General features: G+C 39.5%; 1 protein-coding gene across 2 annotated transcripts in view; it reads left to right on the top strand.

Moving 5' to 3' along the window:
* Positions 1-23,887, top strand: part of Vit (vitrin) — a 110,148-nt gene that overhangs the window by 20,547 nt on the left and 65,714 nt on the right. For both annotated transcript variants that reach the window (XM_047522679.1, XM_047522678.1), the window contains exons 2-3: positions 3,245-3,314; positions 14,176-14,241. In XM_047522679.1, coding sequence (XP_047378635.1) covers positions 3,263-3,314; positions 14,176-14,241 — 118 coding nt within the window. In that variant the 5' untranslated portion in view covers positions 3,245-3,262. The remainder of the gene's footprint in view (positions 1-3,244; positions 3,315-14,175; positions 14,242-23,887) is intronic.

The raw sequence follows: 23,887 nt of genomic DNA, 5'->3' as shown, positions 1-23,887 counted from the left end.
ATGCCCGGGGGGACGTCTATAGTGCTGTGTACAGTGGGGCCAGCTATGGGGTCCAGAGGGGAGCTAGCATTCTGCTCCGTCTGATAGGAAAGTTGCACATTTGGGTCTGGAGACATGTGCATTTGTTTAGGAGTTTCTTCAAATTAATCAAAGGAAAACAATGACTTGTTATCACACTGTTTCCAAAATCTAACCCAGCTGTTTCAGCATCAAGTTGCCAAATAGGTTGCTTATAAGATTTCACTTTTTATGGTGAAACTAAAGATCGTTACTGATCTATGACTTAACCTGGGGTTAACTATCATAACAGGCAAATGTAACACATTGCAATTATTACTTGAAGTGAACAAAGTGAGCCAATGTTGTTGGGTGTTTCCTTGTGCTTAATTTAATCATTTGTATTAACTGTTCATATACTTAACAGTCTTATTTAAGTTCCTTGCATCAGGAACTTGTAATAGTACTTGAATCATAATCTAGTAATTGCTTTTTGTTTTTTTTGTTTTTTTTTTTTGTTCCTTAATTTCTTTTTTTTTTTTTTTTTTTATTGTGAACAAATGGGATACATGTTCTTTCTCTGTTTGTACATAGAGTAAAGGCGTACCATTTGTGTAATCATACGTTTACATAGGGTGATGTTGGTTGATTCATTCTGTTATTTTTTTCCCCTTCCCCCCACCCTTCCCATCCCTCTTTTCCCTCTATACAGTCCTTCCTTCCCCCATTCTTGCCCCCCTCCCTAACCCTCACTCTAACCCTAAAACTAACCCCTCCCACGCCCCATTATGTATCATCATCCACTTATCAGAGAGATCATTCTTCCTTTGGTTTTTTGAGATTGGCTTATCTCACTTAGCATGATATTCTCCAATTTCATCCATTTGCTTGCAAATGCCATAATTTTATCATTCTTTATGGCTGAGTAATATTCCATTGTATATATATGCCACAGTTTCTTTATCCATTCATCAACTGAAGGGCATCTAGGTTGGTTCCACAATCTGGCTATGGTGAATTGAGCAGCAATGAACATTGATGTGGCTGTATCTCTGTAATATGCTGATTTTAAGTCCTTTGGGTATAGGCCAAGGAGTGGGATAGTTGGGTCAAATGGTAGTTCCATTCCAAGTTTTCTAAGGAATCTCCATACTGCTTTCCAGAGTGGTTGCACTAATTCGCAACCCCACCAGCAATGTATGAGTGTACCTTTTTCCCCACATCCTCGCCAACACCTGTTGTTGCTTGTGTTCTTGATAATCGCCATTCTAATTGGGGTGAGATGAAATCTTAGGGTGGTTTTGATTTGCATTTCTTTTATTACTAGAGATGTTGAACATTTTTCCATATGTTTGTTGATTGTTTGTAGGTCTTCTTCTGTGAAGTGTCTGTTCATTTCCTTAGACCATTTGTCGATTGGGTTATTTGTAGTCTTGGTGTTGAGTTTTTTGAGTTCTTTATAGATTCTGGAGATTAGTGCTCTATCTTGCTTTTTGTAAATGAACTCTTCATAGCACTGCATCTAAATATTGGATGTAAGCTTGTAGTGGACCTAGCTTTCCAAATCTCCCACTCAATAGTATCACTTTAGTGACTTCAAAATCAGTCACTGTAGGAGGATTTACACCATAAAAATGGACAAACTGTACAAATCAGAGCTTTTTAAAACTTTCTTTTCGGAGAGTGAGTTCACCAGCACACCAGCAGGCGCGGCAGAGCGTAGGCCTGTGAAGGTCAGCTTTAGGCCACAGAGCAGAGGCACGGGGGAGGGGCTTTAGTGGGAGCCATCTGCCCAGAGGGGAGAAGTGTGAATTTTATTGTCATCAACAGTGTTTAAAATTACTAGTTCACAAGGCTCATAGAGAGCAGGCCAACTTTAAGTCTTTGGAGTCTCTGCAATGTTCTCCCTTCTCACCTGTGTCCAGGGCAGACCCCTCCCACCTATTCCCACTCCTGTTTCAGTCCCACTCACTGCCATTACCATAGTTATGGCATTTAATTTCTTTTAGTTTCCTCATCTATTCAGTGAGGATCATGAAGACGATATAGAGTGTATACTACGTGCTCAATTAATGGTACTGTTCATAACCCTTGGAGGGCTTCCTTACAGCCTTAACAGATGGAGGAACCACTTATAGATCAATGGCATCTTCACATCCATTGTTCTTTCCAACCCCTGGGGTTCTCGCCATGCTTGTTCCCCTTTGGTGCCCCTTCTTCCTATTTCTGAATTTTCTTTTTGTTCATTTACACATGCTAGGCAAGCGCTCTACCACTAAACTACAACCTCAGCTCCTATTTCTGAATATTGAAAGTCTACTAATTCTCCCCAGTTGAGCCAATTGCTACACCTCCCTGAGGCTTTCTCTTCTTCCCATGCTTGACATACTCTGTCCCTTCTTTCAAATTCTTGGCCCCCTGGGGAATCTCTAGCAGTACCCCAGATCTACTGGATTAGAATCTGCATTTTAATAAGATCACCAGGTGATTAGTATACACTCAAAAGAAGTCATACTCTGACATGTTAATTCTTGAATTTGGCTGCAGACTGAAATTATCTGAGGAGTTTTTCAAAAGTGTAATGCCTAGACCTCAGGGGATTCTGATTCAATTGGTCTGGGTGCTGCCTGGGATTTTTAAAAATTCCCAGATGATGCTAATATTCAGCAAAGTGTGAGAACCACTGCTCTATAAACTTTCCCTCTCCACTCCTTGTGGGACCTTAAAACTCTTTTCTGCTTTCTAATGTTGTGATTATTTTTGTCCGTGTATGTTTTTCCATCTCTATTAAACCGTAAGTCTTTTAAGAGTGAGAACTGTTTTTTAATTCAATTTTATCACCTTCTTCCTAACAAAATTAGCCATATAATAGGAGCTTAATAAATATTTATTGAATGAATGGTTTATTTGTAATCTAAAAATGTTCTCTCAACACCATAAATGTGTCTGTAGTTCACATTTGGATACTAGTTAAACATATTGTCAAAATTGCCAGTTGTTTCCTCTTCACCTCTATGTAAGGCCAAATCTCTGAAGAATCAGAGGCTAGCAGCTGGATTGAGTCTTCCCTGGGTACCAGCACCACCATCACTACCCCTCCCAGGAGCTGCATATGGAGAGTCCAAGTGTGGAATTCTAAGACTCTGGAGGTCATGCACAATGACACAGCCTATCCCCGCATGCTTCCTGAGTCCAATTCAGAACTCCTGGCTGAAACATGATGATGTTATTGTTTCTTTCTCTCCAGGGTGCCATTTTGATATTTATGGGGATTGTTGTTCTCACTATGAAGGCATCTGTTATTGAAATGTTCCTTGGTAAGTACTTTTATATGTGTATCTGGATACTCTTTTAACATTTTTCTAAGGTCCAAAGAATCTAGCCAAGAAAAGTCTTAAGGCAAGACAGAACGCATTAACAATCACTCTTTCTTTGTATGATAAACATTGTGGAGAGAAGTTTAAATGAGAATGTTAAAAGTAGATCAAATTCAGGATGCACGAGTATGTACAAATATGTATTGCATTTGTGTTTCCATATATTACATATTATACATATATACCTTTATGTGTATTTTTCAGCAACAAGTAAACATTTTGAATATAGCATATTTGCAGATTCTGAACTTAGGGATCTTCTTATCTCTTAATTTCTCAAAAAAGAAATTTTTATCACTGATATGGCTTCACTTGTATCATTGGAGACTCATCCTGAGATGAAACCGTTTAGATGTGTTATCACAATAGGGTACAATTTTGGATTGGTTTTCAAGAAACAGTAACAGGTCTAGTAGGATAGGGAAACTGCTGATGAGTTTAGGATCCAGTCCCTGGGTAATAAGCTGCTAAATTTGGTCCTGCTGTCCATTGTCGATTCAGGTAATGTGACCCTGTCCGTCTTTGGGAAACTATTGCCAAGGCAAGGCACAAAGGCCTTTTAGATAGCCTATATTAGTCTGCTAGAGCTGCTGTAACAAAATAACTATGACTAGGTGACAGAACAACAAAAATCTATTCTCTCTTAGTTCAGAAGGCTACAAGTTCAAAATGAAGGTCTCAGCAAGGCTGGTTCCTTCAGAGAGCCATGAGGGAGAAATCTATTTCATGACTATCTTCTAGCTTCTGGTGGTTTACTGGCAATCTTTGGAATTCTTTGGTTTCTAGATACATCACTTCAATCTCCACCTTCCTCTTCACATGATGTCCTCCCGGTGCACAGGTCTGTCTCCCAGTTTCCCTTGGTATAATGACATCAGTCATACTAGATCAGGGGCCCAACTCTACTCCACTATGACTTCAACCTAACTTAATTGATCACCTCTACCGTGAGCCTATGTCCGAATCAGGTCACATGCTGAGTACTTGGTGGTTAGGACTTGAACATATGAATTGGGTCGGGAGACAAAGTCGAATCCATATTATAATGAGAAAGTTCAAGGTCTGTTCATAGGGAGTCTACAGGTAGAATTGGGCACCGGATGAGAAGCAGACAACACCACTGGGAAGGCAAGGGGGATTTCAGCATGATGGAATGAGCACTGAACTGGTATCACAGGGAGGAGATCCCGGCTCCAACGTCAGCGAGCTGATAGTGTTGGCAAGTCACTCTTCCTCTCAGGCCTCCTGTTTCTTCTTCTATAAATTATCCAGTCCTACATAAAATGGCTGCCAGAGAGTTGGTGCAGCTTTGTCACGATTGCTTGACCTAGATAGGCCACGCTCTCCGGAAGCCAAAGATGAGGACACTCCTTATCTTCAGTGACACTGTCCTGTTTCCTGTCAGATGGTTGTGAGAAGCCCTGAGAGGTTTCTTGGTACTTGACCAGGAGCACTGAGGACCGTTGTAGTTGTCCTTAGCTGGGCAAGGACCAAGGACCAACCACCCCACCCGCCTCCACAATCATTTTATATACCTGGCTTGCTTTAGCAAGTAAAAGAACATTCACCTTGGAAGCACAGGGTCCTTCATTCAATCCCACCTTACTCTTTTGAGAGGCTACCTCCTTCTTAGACTACCACAGGTTAGTGGAGGCTGGGCAAGGGGTTAGGAATAGGAAGAATTTAGTGAAACAAAACCAAACAAAACAACCTTAGACTTATGTCATGTTTCCCAGCATCGCAGAACAAAGAAAGGAGACTTGATATCCTTTGTCCTCTGACTTTCTCAGACTATCATTCCACAAAACTCATTCATATAGGAGTACTCATTCATATAGTAAGAAATCAAAGTAGAAAAAGAAGACTCCGTCCTTTAACATAGTAAGAGCTATATAGGACAAACCCACAGTCAACAGCAAGTAAAAAGTCCAAAACTTTTCCTCTAAATCAGGAATAGGACAAGATACCCCTCTTACCACTTCCATTCAATGTAGTACTAAATCTTATCCAGAGAAACTGGGCAAGAAATAGAAATAAAAGGCATCCAAATTGGAAAGGGAAAAGTCAAATTTCTCTGTGTACAGATGATATAACATTGATGAAGAAAATCCTGAAGATAAAACAAAAACTGTTCGAACTAATAAATAAATTCAGCATCATTACAGGAAACAGAATCAACACACATGGAAATAAGTAGTGTTTCTAAATACTACTTAAATAAAGAAATATAGAAAGAAAGAAAGAAATATCTGAAAAGGAAGGTTTTTTAAATTCTCATTTACAATATCATCAAGCAAAAAAGATCTTCAGAATAAATTTAACTCTGAAAGATTTGTACATCAAAAACCATACCACATTGATGAGAGAAAATGAAAAGGACACAAATTAATGGGATGATAAACTATGTTCATGGATTGGAAGACTCAACATTGTTAAAATGTTCATATTATCCTAAGCAATCTACAGATTTGATAAAATCTCTATAAAAATTCCAATGGTATTTTTCACAGAAATAGAAAAAAAATCCTCAAATTTGTTGGAACCATGAAAGATCTCAAATAAGCAAAGCATTTCTGAGCAAAAAGAACAAAACTGAAGGCATCGCAATGCTTGATTTCAAAATAAAACAGCCTGGTACTGACATGGGGAAAAAAAAGACATATAAACCAGTGGAACAGAATAGAAAACCCAGAAATAAATCGTGCATTTCTAATCAATTGATTTTTTTTTTTTCTTTTAGGTTTTTAAATTCTTTTTTTTTTCTTTTTTTAACAAATGGGGTACAACTGTTGTTTCTCTGGTTGTACACAAAGTAGAGTCACACCATTTGCGTAATCATACATGTACATAGGGTAATGATGGTTGTCTCATTCTGTTGTTTTTCCTCCCCCCACCCTCTCCCCACCCCTTTTTCCTCTATACAATTTATGCCTCCCTCCCACCCTGATTATGTATCATCATCCGCTTATCAGAGAGATCATTCAACCTTCAGTTTTTTGGGATTGACTTATCTCAATTAGCAAGATATTCTCCACCTGCATCCATTTACCTGCAAACGACATAGTTTTATTCTTCTTTAAGGCTGAGTAATATTCCATTGTGTATATATATCACAGTTGCTTTATCCATTCATCTATTGAAGGACATCTAGGTTGGTTCCACAATCTAACTATTGTGAATTGAGCAACTATGAACATTGATGTGGCTGCGTCACTGTAGTATGCTGATTTTAAGTCCTTTAGGTATAGGCCAAGGAGTGAGATAGCTGGGTCAAATGGTGGCTCCATTCCAAGTTTTCTAAGGAGTCTCCACACTGCTTTCCAGAGTGGCTGCACTAATTTGCAACCTCACCAGCAATGTATGAGTATACCTTTTTCCCCACATCCTCGCCAACACCTATTGTTGCTTGTATTCTTGATAATCACCATTCTAATTGGGGTGAGATAGAATCTTAGGGTAATTTTGATTTGCATTTCTCTTATTACTAGAGATGTTGAACATTTTTTCATATATCTGTTGATTACTTGTAGATCTTCTTCCATGAAGTGTCCACTCATTTCCTTAGCCCATTTATTGATTGGGTTGGGGAGGCAGGTCCAGAGATCCAGAGACTTCTGAGCCCAGGAGTCCCGGTCCAGAGAACCAGGCCAAGCCCAGCCCCAGCCCCAGCCCATGGTCCAGTCAATTGATCTTTAACAAGGATGCTGAGAACACACATTAGGAAAAGAAATTCCCTTAAAAAAACAGTGTTGAGAAAATAGGTCACTCATACATAAAAGAATGAAATTAGACTCTCATCTCACATCATATAAAAAAATAAAAATGGAGTAAAGACTTAAATATAAGATCTAAAACTATAAAACTACTAAAAACAAAGAGAAAAATCTTTCAGACACTTCTAGACAGTGACATTTTGGGTATGACCCTAAAAGAAAAGGTTATAAAAGCAAAAATAAACATGTGGGATCACATAAAACTAAAAAGCTTCTGCACAGCAAAGGAAACAGTCAACAGAGGGCAAAAACAATCTGTGGAATAGGGGAAAATATTTGTAAAGTATACACCTAATAAGGAGTTAATATTCAAAATATAGAAGGATCTTAAAAGATCTCAAACTCTCATACAATTTAGCAGAAAACAACCTAATTTGAAATGTAGGCCAAGGACCTGAATAGACAATTCTCAAAAGAAGATATACACATGGTCAACAGATAAATGAAAAAAAAAAAAAAGCTCAAATTAAATTAAATTATAGCAAATTAAATTAAAGATAGAACTACTATATAACCCAGCAATCTTACTTCTGGTATACATCCAAAAGAAACAAAATCTACATGTTGAAGGTATATCTGCACTTCCATATTGTTACAGCATTATTCATGACAGCCAAGATATGGATCAATTTAACAGTCTATCAATGATGCATGTATAAAGAAAATGTTAGGTACATATGCAATGGAATATTATTCAGCTTTAAAAATAAGAAAATACTGCCTCCTGATCACCCTATTAATCTCCCTCAAGCCTGTGTCTGATTTGTGACGTGAATGAAATTAGAAACATAGAAATTGGAAATGGTCAGGGCCATTTTCTTGAGTCCCCATGACTTCCACCCCTGCTGGGTACTATGATTGCCACCCTGCCCCAGATCTTTACACCATGATACGCGTATTCATCTCCCTAAAGTCCGTGTCTGATCACCACTCTCTTGACTTCAACTCCTCTGAGTTTTACCTTGGCCTTTAGGATGGAGTCTGAGTTTCTCGAAGTGCCTTGCTAGCCAGGCCTTCCTGTGTGGTGGCTCTTGCTGTCCTCCCCTGCTCTCACCTCTCACCAGCCCTCCCCTGGCACTGAACTTCTAATTTCCCTAGGGTCTGCATCATCTCTCACCCCTAGGCCTTTGAACAGGCTGTTACCTTTTCAGGAATGCTTCTTCCTCTAGTTCACATCCTCACAAGCCTTTGACCCTCCAAGAAGCTCCTCTCTGCCCCCATCAGGTGGGGCCATTTCCTGTGCGCCTCCCCGACCCCCACACCCTCATCACAGCCACATTGGATTCGCCTTGTCCTTAGCCTGACTCTCCAAGTACTGTAAACCCACAGACAGGAGCTGTGTCTTGCTGTAGTATCTCTAGTGCTCCACACATATCCTAGGTACTCAGTAAGTCTTGCTACACAAATGATCGTCCTGAGCGATGCTGGATTTTCAAGGTCTCAGAGTCATCTAATGATTCCCCCTCCCCAAACTGCTAAATTAACAACAGTTATTTAATTAATATATCTCAAAATTAGCACGTTTGTTTTACAAGTCTTTAAATTTTATGCTACTTGTCTTTGGAGTCCCATGTGGAATCCACATGTCAGCTTACTGGGAGCAAGTGGAATAAAGAGACTAAGACTGTTACTAGCAAACTCTCTTTCCAGTTCTGACTTCTGCCCCCAGATAACTGCAGATTTAGGAAAAGGGTTAACCTCGACCTCAGTTTACTTTCTATAAAATAAAGAGATGATCTCTAAAGCTTCTCCCAGGTAAAATATTTTGGATTGGAAGTCTAAATTTATGTATTCTGTAGTTATAGAAAATGAACTGTCATGTCTTTGCTGTGAAGCTCTGACTTATTTGATGCTAAATGTTTCAATAAGTACATAATCCCTAATTAAGGTATTAGGGAAATTATAACTTGTTTTAAAATGATCGGCTTTACAAATCAGTTTTCAAGAAAACATTGTGGACACTACCTGTGTTAGTATATCAAGGGGGTTAGAAAAGATCCAACAAGAAGTTTCTGGGTTAGAATGACTCATTTCTGTAAAAACCTATGTACATAAGTATCCAGTAAGTGCTTACCAATTTAATTATTGATTAAATAATTAAAATAATTTTGGCACTTCATGTCTTCCCTTGCAAGTGGATTATAATTTATGACTGACAGGAAAACTAAAAAAAAAAATAAGCACAGATTAATCATACCAATAACTATAGAAAGCCCTTTTCATTATCATAAGCCTATATGATTTGAATACAATCAAATATAAATAAAATGTAACTATGTTGCCTGTTTTTTTTTTGTTTTTTTTGCGGTACTGGGGATCGAACTCAGGGCCTTGTGCTTGTAAGGCAAGCACCCTACCAGCTGAGCTATCTCCCCAGCCCATGTTGCCTGTTTTTAATGATAGAAGAAACATTCTATATAAAATATATATTTTATGTGTAAAGAATATAATATAAAAGGGGAAAATATAGAAACTATAAAATAGGAATCCTAATTCTACCATTGTTAACATTCTGGTATCTTTGTTTCAGTTATTTCTCTGCATATATTTTAACTTTGTCAGAATTATTCTTAAGATTAGAGTGGAACACTTCACAGATAATTTAATATTCTTCTACACATCATTTGTAATAAATGCTTAGGACTTCCCTCCTGTTGGGGCATTTCCAACATTTCATTATTTCCAGATTGCCATTAGAAATGCTATAATGAGTATTTTTTACATAAATCTTTGTCTCTATCAATGATTGTAACTTGGGATATATTCCTAGGAGTGTATTTCCTTGGTTGAAGAATATAAATATTAAAGCTCTTGAAACCTTTTATCAAATTGCTTTCCAGAGTGGCTCCACCTGCTTAGATTTCATCAACAGCACACAGAAATTCACTAACCCCAAATCCTTGCCAAGATTAAGTATAATCTTCTATTCTATATTTGCTGACATGTTATAGGAAACCATTCCCTAAAACATTGTTTTAGGTTGCATTTTTTATCATTAATGAGAATGAACATTGTTTCAAGTGTATTCATTCGTATTTTCTCCACTTATAAATTATGTGGTCAGTTTTTTAAATTGGATTTTAAAACAATTACACCTGAGATAGCTGTACTTACAATCACAAAAGAGAGAGTGAAGTAGCAGAAAATTTTATCACAAAAAGTACTTTTAATGTTTAATTTCCTTGTAATTTCAAGCAGTACTAAAGAAAACTGAGAACTTTTTAGGTCATTTAAAACTGGAACATTGGATTTCAAAAGATGGAGAAGCATTGGTGCAGAGTGGGTAAATTGTGTTTGCCTTGGAATTTTGGATTCTAGAATTAATTTCCACAAGGTTTGTGGACACAAATGGCCAGATAATTAACTACTCTTGCAAAAGGGACCAGCTTTCGGAACCATCTGCCACCACATTCGTGGAAGTGGGCACCAGCTATCTGTCTTGGAGCTCTGCCAGGCTTCCTAGGAAAACAAATAGAAGACGGATGTTTCTCTCACCCAAGTTCAACATGCAATTCACTATGTCCAGTGTAGCAAGAGAGGTCTTGCTGATGATAAATGAAGATTTGCTCCAAGGCACAAGCACATTTGCAGGCCTATTGACCAGCCCTCTCCTGGAGCAGTGGTTTCTGGGGAACTTTAATTAACAAGCACATAAACTGAGGGACAGCCCTTGTGCACCAATGACAATTGTGACTTTATTAACCACTGCTCTTAAACTGAACCAGTCAGGCATGCCTGGAGGATCTTGGGTGACCAAACAAGTGATAGGGTGGTCTTGCTGAAATATTATAGTTCTAGTGATACCAGGGCTTATAAACCACTTGCCAAAGTCACAAAGCCCAGAAGGACAGTATTTGGTTTACTCCAAGAACTGATATTCAAATTTATTATTTCTCTTGCTCCTTCTATTTCACTTGCTTAATTTTTCTCTGTATAGATACTTGGTTCTTGTTTTAAAAATATTCTAGATATTTATTTTTGCACATAAAATAAAAATATGGTCTTTATACAGAGTTAAATGGCACAGAAACTACTATAAAAAGGAGACCTCCAGGACTCTCACACCCAACCAAACCCAAGAAGTAAATAACACCTAAAAAAGGTCCGCCTTCATCCTTCTTGGCTGGACTTCTGATGCCCACTCAGTTCTTTCATGGTGCTGTTCTTCTAGCACGTGGTACGTCAACTGCCCACAACTCAACTAGAGCTCATAGTCAAAATGGAATCATTTGGTGGCTGCATCACTGACACAGATTAGCTAGTGTCTTAGTCTGTTTAGACTGCTGTAACAAACTGTCATCGATTGAGTAGCTTATGAAAACAGAAATTTACTTCTCAAACTTCTGGAGGTTGGGAAGGCCAAGTCAAAGCACTAGTAGACTCAGTGTTTGGTGAAGACCAGCTTCCTTACATGAACAGCCACATTCTTGCCAAGTTTCTTACATGATGGAAGGGACAAGGAAGTGTTCTGGAGCCTCTTGGGTTTGTTGTTGTTGTTGTTTTGTTCTGTTTTTTTTATTTTTGTGGTGCTGGAAATTGAACCCAGGGCCTTGTACATGCTAGGCAAGTGCTCTACCCTGAGCTGTTTCCCAGCCCTGGAACCTCTTTGATGGGAACTCTCATTGCATTCATGACAGTTCCATCTTCATGACCTAGTCACCAACCTAAGGCTCCACCTTCTAATGCCATCCCCTTGGTATTTAGGATGTTGACATATGCATTTGGGGGGACACAAACTTTCATTCTATAGTAGTTAGATAATTATAGTATAAATACAAAGTTTTCTTAAACACTTAGTGACATTACCAACTTTTACTTCAAAACTAATTGCTGATTCGAGATCCCCTATGTCCATTTAGACCAAAATGAGCATCAGTGTTCGGTTAAAAAGAAACACACAGGCTAGGAGGTCAAGGTCAAGTGCCTTTTTTGATTACTCTATTTTCCCACATTCACCTTGAGTCCCAACTGCATCCAGAAAGTGCGTTTCTCAGAAATCTGGCTAAAATGGAGGTAAGTTAAAGCAGAGCCATCCTAGGTGGGTGAGGTGGAAGAATGCCAAGAGAGAAAGAAAAAGAAAAGAGAACTGACTCGCATTCTGTAATAGCACTGCTTTCTGTCTACGTTAGAAATAGTGTTGGGATGGTAAAATGAGCATGTTCACACTCTATGGATACAAAATTGCCTTGAGAAATGGCTGCAATATATATCAAAAAAATTTTTTTAGATTTTTTTTTCCATTTTTTTATTAAATTTTTTTTTTTAATTTTTACAGACTGCATTTTGATTCCTTGTACACAAATGGAGTACAACTTCTCTGGTAAATGGACGAAGTTGGAAAATATCATGCTAAGTGAAATAGGCCAAGCCCAAAAAAAACCAAAGGCCGAATGTTTTCTCTGATAAGTGCATGACAATATATAACAAGGGGGGTTGGTGGGGGGAAGAGAAGAATGAAGGAACTTTGGATGGTGTAGAGGAAAATGGGGTGGGAGGGGGTGGGAGATGGAAAGATAGTAGAATGAAACAGACAGTATCACTCTATGTATATCAAAATTCTAAGTGGGTATAATCTCACACAGGAAATTCTATTTGGAAATTAATTTTAAGGAAATAACAATAAATCTGTGCAAAACCAAAGTTACTTTTATTAAATGAGAATTGGCTAAAGGATGCTACATTCATATAGTACAATGCTTTGCAAGCAGTTAAAATTATTGTGGCAAGAACATTTACAGACAAGAAAAAATGTTGGTATATATCCTTAAGTTGCAATAAGTTACAAATATTATAAATAGTATGCATATGATCAAACTTATGCTTAAATGTATATTTGAAAGTATCCATATGAATCTATCTATCTATCTATGGAGAGAGAAAGTCTGAAAAATATATACTTTTGAGTTCTGTACTGGTTTTTGTGCCCTTTACATATTTCTGTATGGAGTGCGTATTATTTTTGTAATAAAAAGAAAAGCAGTCAACATTATTTTTAAAAATACAAGTTAAAGTATCTGGATAAATATTAACATTTTATATTTTAGGAATTTGTTTAATAATTCTCATATCCCACAGAAATGGTACTTTAATTAAATTCAAAGAGGATTTAATTTAAAATATTACAACATTTCTAAAAATACAAGGCTCAAGTTCATCTTACATGTTTGAAAAGGAACTGGGAATTGGACCTTAAATGTAGAAGGATAAAGAATTCTCCCTGCTTCACATATTGCTCTACTTCCTGAAGGAGAACAGGGCCCCAGGGCTGTTGAGCTCTGCCCTTGTTTCTCAGGAAGGCACAGGACCAGGGCTCCTAGAGTAGATGACCAGAGGACCCTCAAGTCACTCCTCAGACTTTGCGTTTACTCTTCCTCTCTTCTCCCAACCTCTTGCTCCTCTTTTTTCTTTCCCAGACAGCCTCTCTCCTGAAGTTTTGTACATCTCCCCTCCACTCAATCTTCCCTCAGTCACACGTGCAAGTGCACACTCATACAATCACACACGAACACACACTCTTGGGCACACTCATACACACACACATGCACACTGCCTGTGTAGTCTGCAAGTTGGTCATTTAGAAACTCACTGTGGAACAGAGCAAAGGACACAGAAGGGTACAAGGGCCCTTATCCCTCTCTTCATTCCTGGGACCGGGAAAATTCAGAGACTTCTCAGGCCCACATTCCCTCCTTTGAAAATGGAGATTGTAGAACTGGTAGAGTGAAATTTGAGGACATCAAAACATAGGACGAGTATCCAAGAGGCATTTTTTATTTATTCTTATTTTTTACCAACTGAGCTATATCCCCAGCCCCAGAAGGCATTTTTGAAAAGACCTTTCAGCAGGGGCCAAGAAAAGTGTACAATCTACATCTCTCATTTCCCCAATCTTAGTATATGGGGAAAATAGTTTCATCAATGAGAATACTTGTGCCTTATCCAAGCAAATGTAAGAAACAAAAGAGAATGAACAGTTAGGTGAAATAATATTAATTAGACTTTAAAACATTTTTATTTTCTTCATGTAGTTTTGCTGGTGACTGGAATACATTCAAATAAAGAAATGACAAAGAAGATTAAAAGGCCCAAGTTCAGTAAGTAAAATCACAATTTCTCACAGGTATGAGGCATCTGTCTCATGTGCAGAGGGTTGTTACACTTGCTTTAAAAAATATGGAAGGCGATTCTTGTTTCGGTTTGCTCTGGCTTTTGCTCTCCATCTTAGTTGCTTTGCATTAAGACTCAACAACCATGAGTCTCATTCATCATCCACCCCATTCCAAAGGGCATTTGACATGAGAGTCCTGATTTGAAAGCAAAAGGAATGTGGTTCATTGACTAGAAAAACTCAAAATGCACACACAAGGACCAGGCAACACGATGGCTCTGTGGCTAAGCTGGAATAGGTATTTCCCTGCCATTAACCTCTGTTTCAATTCCTCATACTAGAAAATTCAGTCCAGCTGGTACAAAAGTCCAGTAAGTCTGCCCACCTTCCAGCGTGCCCTGTGATCGGGGTAAAGCTCACAGAAAAGCCCAAGGGATTTCACACTCAGTCAGTGGAAAGAAGAAAAGTAAATTTCACTTTTGGGTGATGTATCAATTAAGATCAGATGGCTGAAAATCCAAAACAAGTGGCACATACATAAGACTGAAATTTCTTTAGTTTCTTTCTGTCTCCTGTAAACATCATCTGTGGTTTTATGGAAGCTCCACAATCTCCAGGGACCTAAACCCCTGTCTGGTCATTCTGCTGTTTTCAACATGGCTTCCAATTCATTATCCAAGACGGCCATCTCCTCTCTATCCATTCCTCCAGTTAGTAAGACATACACATTAACTCCCTCTAAAGACATGTCCAGAAAGTTGAATGTGTAACACTTCCCCTTAAATACCATTGACCCGCAGTAAGGAAGAGAGGAAAATGCCTTGATTTCAAACATCCACATGCCTCACTAAAAGTAAGAACTTTTAGTACCAGAGGGGAAGAAAGAGAATGGATATTGGGAAATAATTATCAGGACAGGAGACAGATGGGAAATCTCACACTCACATATTGTGAGCACACTGGGATATCTGGATCCAAATTTGTGGGCTCGATGGAGGCTTGCGTTAAGGTGTGTTTATAAAGGGCCATAAAATAAAGGTTTTAGATTTTGTCAAGGTTCTGTGCTCTCCACAACTGAAACTTTCTTTATAGGCATTAAATTCAAGTGCTTTGAAATCAGCAACATTAATCATTTGAAAAGAAAGAGATTTCCTTCACATGACCACCCTTTTTTCTTTTACTCCTTTAAACCTTCCATGTGGGATTTCCTGTTGAAATGAGACCAAAAGGGCAACCATCCACAGCCTCCTAGGCTGAAATACTAAAAATGAATCAGTTGTTTATTTATTCCTGTCAGGACCAAGAGCCAAGAGGACCGGCCCTGGGGCAGATGTGTGTTCAAAACAATAATTGAGTTAATATGGAGACAAATGCACACCCAAGTATGAATTCCTTTGGGCTCTTTCCAGTATCTTCACTAACTCAGAGTAGGAAAATCATGAAAGGTTCCATGATTACCATGACAACAGTTTCCAGTGACTATGAAAGTCTCCGCTAAATGACCCAAGGGCAAACCCTCTATGAGAGATCTCAGATGGATTGAATTTCTAATATGCTAAATTCTAGTTTTATTCTCAAAATCTCCCTAGTGTTGCAGCACATTTGAATCAATAAATGCCTGAGGTCTTTTCCCTAATTAGAAACTCTGGCACAATCATTAAATAAGGAGGAAAAAAGATACAATGAAGGTAATAGAATATTCCCAAACCATGGAGATATCTGATTCTTGACCTCAGGAGTGTTTCCAAATCATAATCTATAGCTTGAGGCCAAAGTTATTTTCATTTTTCCCATTCGATGTGTTTTGTAGCTGGGGCAGGTGACTGATGGTGAAGAAGGCACAGGGTCCTTTCATTCAACAAATATTTACTGGGTGCCACCAAGTATGTGACATGGAGTTGGACACCCAGATACAACAGTGATTGAGACTCACTCCTTACCCTCGCAGAGCTCACAATCTAGGAGGAAGAAAGATAAGCCAATGGGCAATTATTATTTCATGCATACACGCTAGGACAACATGGAAGATATGGAGAAGAAACTGTGTGTCTAGGAGCGTTTCCTGGAGGGAATGACACACCAACACTGATAAAACCAAATAGGCAGAGGCATTACAAACTGAGAAAACACACTGTATCCAAGATCCAAAAAGTCGAAAAAACTAAAATTCATTTTGGTTTGGCTGAAACATAGAGTAGAAGTTGAAGGTATTGAGGGAAAGGTGGAGAGTAAGCAGGCATCGGCTTGTGAAGGACTATACTACCGTGTTTGGGAATCTGGACTTCATCATGAGGCAATGGGGAGTATATCTCAGTGCAGGTTATTTTGGTTGCAATTAGTAGAAATCCAAGCTCAATTTGCTTAAGTAGAAAAGGGGATTTGGACAGGAAGTGGGGTAGCTTGCAGAACCCAGGGAGGAAAGTGCAGCTGGAACTCCCTGGAACTGGTCCCCAGATGGAAGGACCACAGACCTAACACCCTGCTTCTCCCTCCCTGTCTGTATCTCCCTCCCCACCCGCCTCTCCTGACCCCCAAATCCTGGGAGACAGAATCTAATTGCATGAACCTAAGCTTGTGGGGGGTTCACCTCTCTGAGGGAAGTGTGGTTCTCAGAGAAGAGTAAGGTGGTTCAGGAAATGAACAATCCTGCCAACAACAACAAGGAAACCTTTGTACCAGTATGAAGAAGAAGACAGGGAATGTGGTTGGCCAGTAAGTAAGTATTAGAGGTTTACATGCATATATGGGTGGCATGAAAGTATCTACAAAGTGTGAACAGAATTTCACACAAATGTTTATAATATAGTGGGTTATAGAACAATGACAACTTCTCTTGTCTCCCTGAGAGGCAAATGATACACCCTGTGTTTGCCTCCTTGTACCTGGAGACTCCTAAGCTCATTCCAGAGGTATTTGTAGATCCAAGGATCCAAAGAGACTTTGCTTTGTAAAATCAAAAGGTTGGTCTTTTATTGACCTATAGTGTCTTCACGGAGATTCCCTAAGAGGAGAGGGTGGGGAGCAGGGGCCTTCCTCTTGGTCACTAAACCAAGAAACCTGACCACATCATTCTCACAGTTGATACCTCAGAATATGTCTTATAGGTAACCACCAAAGGATTTTAAACAAAGTGGAATTATAAAAGCAGAACTTTATTTTTTAACTTTATTTTATTTATTGATTGATTGATTCATTCATTGTATACAAATGGTGCACAACTTTTCATTTCTCTGGTTGTACATGATGTAGAGTCACATCGTGTAATCATACATGTACATAGGGTAATGATGTTTGTCTCATTCCATTATCTTTCCTTCCCCCTCCCCCTCCCTGTTATGTATCAGCATCCACTTATCGGAGAAAACATTCAGCCTTTGATTTTTGGGGATTGGCTTATTTCATTTAGCATGATATTCTCCAATTCCATCCATTTACCTGCAAATGCCATTTTATTCTTCTTTATGGCTGAGTAATATTCCATTGTGTATATATACCATAGTTGCTTTGTCCATTCATCTATTGAAGGGCATCTAGGTTGGTTCCACAATCTAGCTATTGTGAATTGAGCTGCTATAAACATTGATGTGACTGCATCACTGTAGTATGCTGATTTTAAGTCCTTTGGGTATTTTAAGTCCTTGGGATTTTAAGGCCAAGGAGTGAGATAGCTGGGTCAAATGGTGGCTCCATTCCAAGTTTTCTAAGGAATCTTCATACTGCTTTCCAGAGTGACTGCACCAATTTGCAATCCCACCAGCAATGCATGATGTACCTTTTTCCCCACATCCTTGCCAACACCTATTGTTGCTTGTATTCTTGATAATAGCCATTCTAATTGGGGTGAGATGAAATCTTAGGGTGGTTTTGATTTGCATTTCTCTTGTTACTAGAGATGTTGAACATTTTTTCATGTATCCATTGATTGCTTGTAGATCTTCTCTAAAAGCAGAACTTGAAACAAATCCCTTTGACCTCAGTGTGGGAACAACCAAGACTAGTCATTCTTTTAAAAGTGTGGTTTCTGGATCAGCAACATCAGCATCACCTGGGACCCTTTGTCCCACTCACTCCAGACCTTCGGAGTCAGAAACTATAGGGAGGGCCCCAATCATGAGTGCTCTGACAAGCTCTGCAGGTGATTCTGATGCTTCCTAAGATTTGAGGACCAGTGGACAAGAAAGAACCAACATCAAGGCTGCTCACAAGTTTGAATGTGAAGTCATCTAAATATTCTCTTTAGTGTCCTCCAGTGGCTCTCCTGGAAGCCCTCAACTTTCACCAGTGTTGTAGCAGAACTCAAAGTATTCACAACCCAAAGGAACAGAGAGGTAAAATAACAAGGAGGTGATAATTTTGTAGCATTGGTCAGTGGGTATTGTCTGATGCTGTGACCTGCACGGCTGAACCCTAGAAACTGGTGAGGAGCAATGAGGGATTAAGAAAAACACACAAACATTAAGAGAGAAAGCTGGGATCAGGTGGGAAACTGATCTCTGGTTGAGAACAGTGACCCAGAGCTGGCTTCACATATTTATTATATCATCAAAAGGTTATTTGTGGGAAAGTTTCTGCAAAGCAGGCAGACTTGAAGGTCAAAGCACTGATAAGACATTATGGTCATCTTGCTATGCTCAGAATCCTCTATCCCTGGGAGCTAGTTATGAGTTTCAACATTAAGATCCATAATTCTGAGCCTTTGCACAGAGTTTTCCTGGGCCAGTGTCACCAAGTAACTGGGCAATCTTAACCTGTACTTTTCCACAGGGGGTTCCCAGCACAAGTGCCACACCACACCCACAAGGCAATCAAACACCTTGAGCCACACCACTACTCCCCACAGTCTGAGGGTCTTGAGGATCAGTGCCCAAGGCATGATACCAAAGTTATCAAAGCCAGGCTGGAAACTCAGGTCTGGGTGAGGTTCTACCTCTGCTGCTTCCCCAATGGTCCTCTCCCAAGTCAGGTAGACATGGGAATGAGGAATCTAAGAGTGTTGGATGAGTGACAGCTGACCGAATAAGAAGTAAAGTAGAAAAGAAATGGAGAAAGTATGGAAAGGAGAAGACCCTGAATAGCTTCCTCTGCTTGGCTTAAGAACATCTGCCATACCAGTGCATCTGTTCTGTGTATAGGGAGGGTCACGGCTGCTTCAGATAGTTAGCCCTTTCTCTCCTCCCGCCTTCCCTTCATTCACATTTCTTTTTCCTCTCATCCCGTTTCCTTCTTTCTACTTCTTTGGTCTGTGCACAGTCCCCAGTAGCCTTCATGAACATTGCTTAGTTCCACCAGGGGCCCTTTGGACCTAGAAGGCAGTACTTGAGAGCATGTTGAAAATACTCTGGCATGAAACTTGACAAAGGGAGAAAGTAAAGATGGAAAAAGCAATTGGACAGATTCTCACAGATAACTCCCCAAGCTTATATGTAATCATTCATTCCCAGCCAATACTTAACTTTCATGTGAATAGTTGTATTTGGTACAATTTGATTCTACCACACTTGGTTTATTACATTACTTCATTTTCTAAATCAAATTAAGTCCGATTCCAAACCACCAATGGCAAGGGGAAAAGGGTGTAGAATTCAAATTCCATATTTGCAGCAGCTTTCTTTCTCCCGGCTCCAGCCCCTGCAAGGTTTCTGCAGTCTAAAAGATGCAGGGCGTTCCAGGAGTGGTGTGGTGTCCAAGTGCGTGTTATCTCTGGAAGGTGAGCAGCTCCACTGTTCTCTGGACCACAGGACCTTGGCAGAGGTGGGGAAACTTTGTACCTTGGGCTCCACCCCAAGAAGCTACTCTGAGGCCGTGCTCCTCCAAGGCAGCTGCTAGGGAATGAGGACTCTTCCTGTTCTGGACCCTACCCACCCACTCCCACCTTCTCAGTCTTGGAACATCATTTTCTCTCCATCACTCTTTGGGCTGAAAGAACTCGACTGCCCCTCAAAGAAGGGGGATTTGAAGAGTCTTAATTCCCAAAGCCCAGAGAATGTCATCTTTGGGCAATTCTGCCCTCTGACCTGCAACCTTGAGCTTCAAAGAGAGGAGAACATGAAAACCTTAGAATAGTAAAAGGGGGAAAATAAAGTGGAATTAACATGTTAATGACTAATAAATTAACCTGCTGTATAGTTCAAGGTAAAGTTTACCTACTGCACTAATGGGAACGTTATCACTTCCTTTTAAAAGTGATTTTTTTTTCAAGGTTTTTCTGATATAGTTGGGGTCGCAAATCTAACCCTACCCAGAAGCTTCTTACTGGCAGGTTTAGTCAGCCCAAACCCACTTGAGCAGTTTCTAACAAATTATCAAAATGTGCTTGCATTTTTCTTGATTGTTTAATGCCACAAATAATGATAGAAGGGTAATGAATTTTAAGGACTAACCCGATTTCTGTGTAGGCTATATATTCAAAAAAAGGCCTTCTCTTCAATCATGAACCCTTCAGCCCATACTGTAATAAATACATATGTTACCCCATAAATTATATCCTCCAAAGAGTCCAGAACAGTCTCTGCCTGGCAGAGTGTCTGCTAGAGAAGCCTCCTTCATAGCTTTTTCACACAAGAAGAAGCCCCAGAAGAGCTCAAGCGGCAATGACCTTAGTCCAAAGAGGCTTTAGGAGAGGGGTCATTACACAGGTGAGAGTCAGGATGGCTAACAGCACAAGACGTTACAGGCTGAGCATCCAGAAAGTCTTCAGTTTCATTAAGTATCCGATCTCACACAAGACAAAATAAAAGTATGTCTCCCCCCACAAAAAAAAATAGTATGCAAAAGAAAGCCTTCCTGGCCCCAACCCCTATCCACAACACAGACACAAAACTAGGTTAGCCGCTTGCCCTGTGTGGGCACTCCCTCTAAGCACCAACCACAATTAATTCTAAGAGTATTTTCATACAGTTAGTCTTCCCAGCAAAACCAAAAGCACCATGAAGATATAAATAGTAGGTAACTGTTGGATGGATGGACAGACCCATGGACAACACAACTGTGTAAAACAAAGCAAAAATGTGGTAAACGCTACAGAAAAATAACAAGAGAATTCATACTGGTTTCATGAAAGAACATTCAAAATAAAACATGAAAAATAAGTAGAATTCTACAGGTAGAGGTGGATGGGAGGGCTTTCTGACTAGACTAAGCCCAGATATCATGGGAAGCAAGGGCAGGACACTGATCTGAGAAGTTGTTTCTCTTTGTTTTGGTTAGAAGGAGGTTCTCCTGAGAGTTTTCCAAGCAGGAAATGTATATGATGGAGACAACAAACAAACAGCAAGCTGAACAAGAAGACATTCTCCACAGACAATGGAGCTACATTCTGAAATATTTCCATTACATTAGAGTCTGTTGAAATATGCTTAATTTGAGGTGAAATGTACAACCTTTAATTCGCATAGTTCTCTCCAAGAAGTTAGCCTTAATACCTTGTACAGCATGGAAAGATTTTCGCAATCAACCTTGAGAGGGTGGATGATTCCCAGACATGAAGAGGTCATTGTTCTGGGACTTGGTTAGTTTGTGCATTGGACACTGATGAACAAAAATACAGCTCTGCGACTGTAGGACTTGGCATAGCATGAATGGGGCTGCTCCGGCAGGATCATGTATAACAACTAGTAAGTAATCTTCAGTGTATGCTTGCTTCTTAGTTAGGTACCTGGTATCAAACCAGAATACTCTCCACACAGATTGCTGTGTGTGCCTTTTCTCAGACCATGAGAAAAGAAACAGATCAACTTGCTAGCACTCCTGATGTGTGGGTGAGAAAGAAAACAGACTCTCCCTGTGTGGCAGATTTTTAGTTGAATAAATTCTACCATGTCCAAGTCCTGGAAGTAATAGGAAAACTGCACAAGGAAAATTTCACTAGAACAGTTGCCTTGCAGGTATTTTGGGGGCAAATGTATAGATGCATGCCTGCATGTGTACACACACACACACACACACACACACACACACAAATCTAACTAGCACACATCCTGCATTCATCCACTAGTAATTGCCAATAATCTTTGAGTTCAGAATAACCCTATAAGATAAGACCAAAGAAGAAGTGATTGATTTCCTCTTCAATTACAGAAGAGCTGAGCAGGTAGAGCTGCAAAACCTTTGGGTTTATAGCAAGAGGACCTGAGTTCAGGTATTGGCTCTGTTACTTCTTAGCTTGAGCCAATCAACTTGCCTCTCAGGAAAATGGATACAATATGTCTTTTAGGGTTTTTGGAAAGATCAAGTGAAAGAATGAGTATTGGGGTCCTTTATAAACTAACTGCCCAATTTACCTAGGTTGCCACAGGTAAGTTATTCTGTCATTCAATAATTCCTTGATCACAGTCCTTCCATGGAGTATAGATAAAAAACACATTGTATGGACCAAACTTTATGGACTTTCTTACGTGCTTAAAAATTGAGCTTGGAATTATCTATCAAGATAAATACCCTTTACTAGATTTTTCTTTGTGAAACCATTTCCATTGCTTGTTCTATATTTCCCCCAGCTGTTATTTGTATAGACTCTTCTTGAGAAATCTTTTTATACCACTTCTCTAACCTACAATGTTGCACATTTTCTTGGCAAAGGCTCAACTGAGGTAGGAGTGTGGTATGGCATTGGATTCAAACATATCAGGGTTCAGATCTAGCCTCAACATTGACCAAAGCTGTAATTTCATAGTTTAGAGTAATTTCATCCCATTGTGAGCTTGGCCTCCATGACTCCTCAAATGTCAGATTAAACCTGTGTAAAACCAATTCTGTACCCTTTTTTTTACAAGTCTGACACTCTCCCCTGTTCAGGTAATGCTCCCTCTCTTGGTATGTTTAATAAATCCCACTATGCATAGTCACTAGGTTTCCCAGTGGCCTTTGTCAGAGGGCTTCAAGAGGCAGAAAGAACCCTGGTCCTTTGCTCTTAGAAGGTCAGCTTGGTTTATCAAAATGGTCAGTTCAGCATCTGGATTTACTGCCTATGGGAAATGGTCTACCAAGTACCAAATGCTTCAAAGAGGCATTTGAATCACTCCTCTCCATTCAAATCTTAGAATGTTTGGACCAATCCTTGAAGCTAAGTTTGTTTTGAGTCTTTTCACATTCATTTTGAACAGTGACCAGAGGCCTGAAGGAAACATCAATAGGACACTTGTCTTTCAATGTTTGGAGCTGTCTGGATACTAAAGGCAGAAATAAAGGTCAATGGAAAGAAAGAAAAAAAGTCTGGAGCTCTCCCATAATTTCTGGGAGAATTTATGATATATGTCCTCGTGATTTTCTCTGCCTAGCCACTCCTAAGTCCTCCTGTCCTGTTCCCATGGTCCTCTTCTCCTGTGTCTCAGCTCCTTTACCAGCTCCTATGAGAACTTCCCCTTCACCTGACATTTTGTCATATTCTGGATCTTTTACTACAGATTTTCAAGGGTCAACAGAAGGAACCACCTTATGGAGCTCATGATCTTTCCCAGCACCTCATTTCCCCCTCATTCTCTCTCCCTTCCCATCTCATGTTTCTCCCTCCCTCTCCCATACAATGAGACCATTCCATAGGGAAACTCTTTTTATTCCTCTCTGAATAGTTTAGCCATACATAGGCTTGGAAGCTCAGTAGACTTGTCAAGAAATTTCTTCCAGGGCACGGCGGC

This window comes from Sciurus carolinensis, chromosome 13, assembly GCF_902686445.1.
Source record: "Sciurus carolinensis chromosome 13, mSciCar1.2, whole genome shotgun sequence".
Classification (NCBI taxonomy): Eukaryota; Metazoa; Chordata; class Mammalia; order Rodentia; family Sciuridae; genus Sciurus; species Sciurus carolinensis.
The sequence above is the reverse complement of the archived record's forward strand: the minus strand, read 5'-3'. Positions and strand labels throughout refer to the sequence as shown.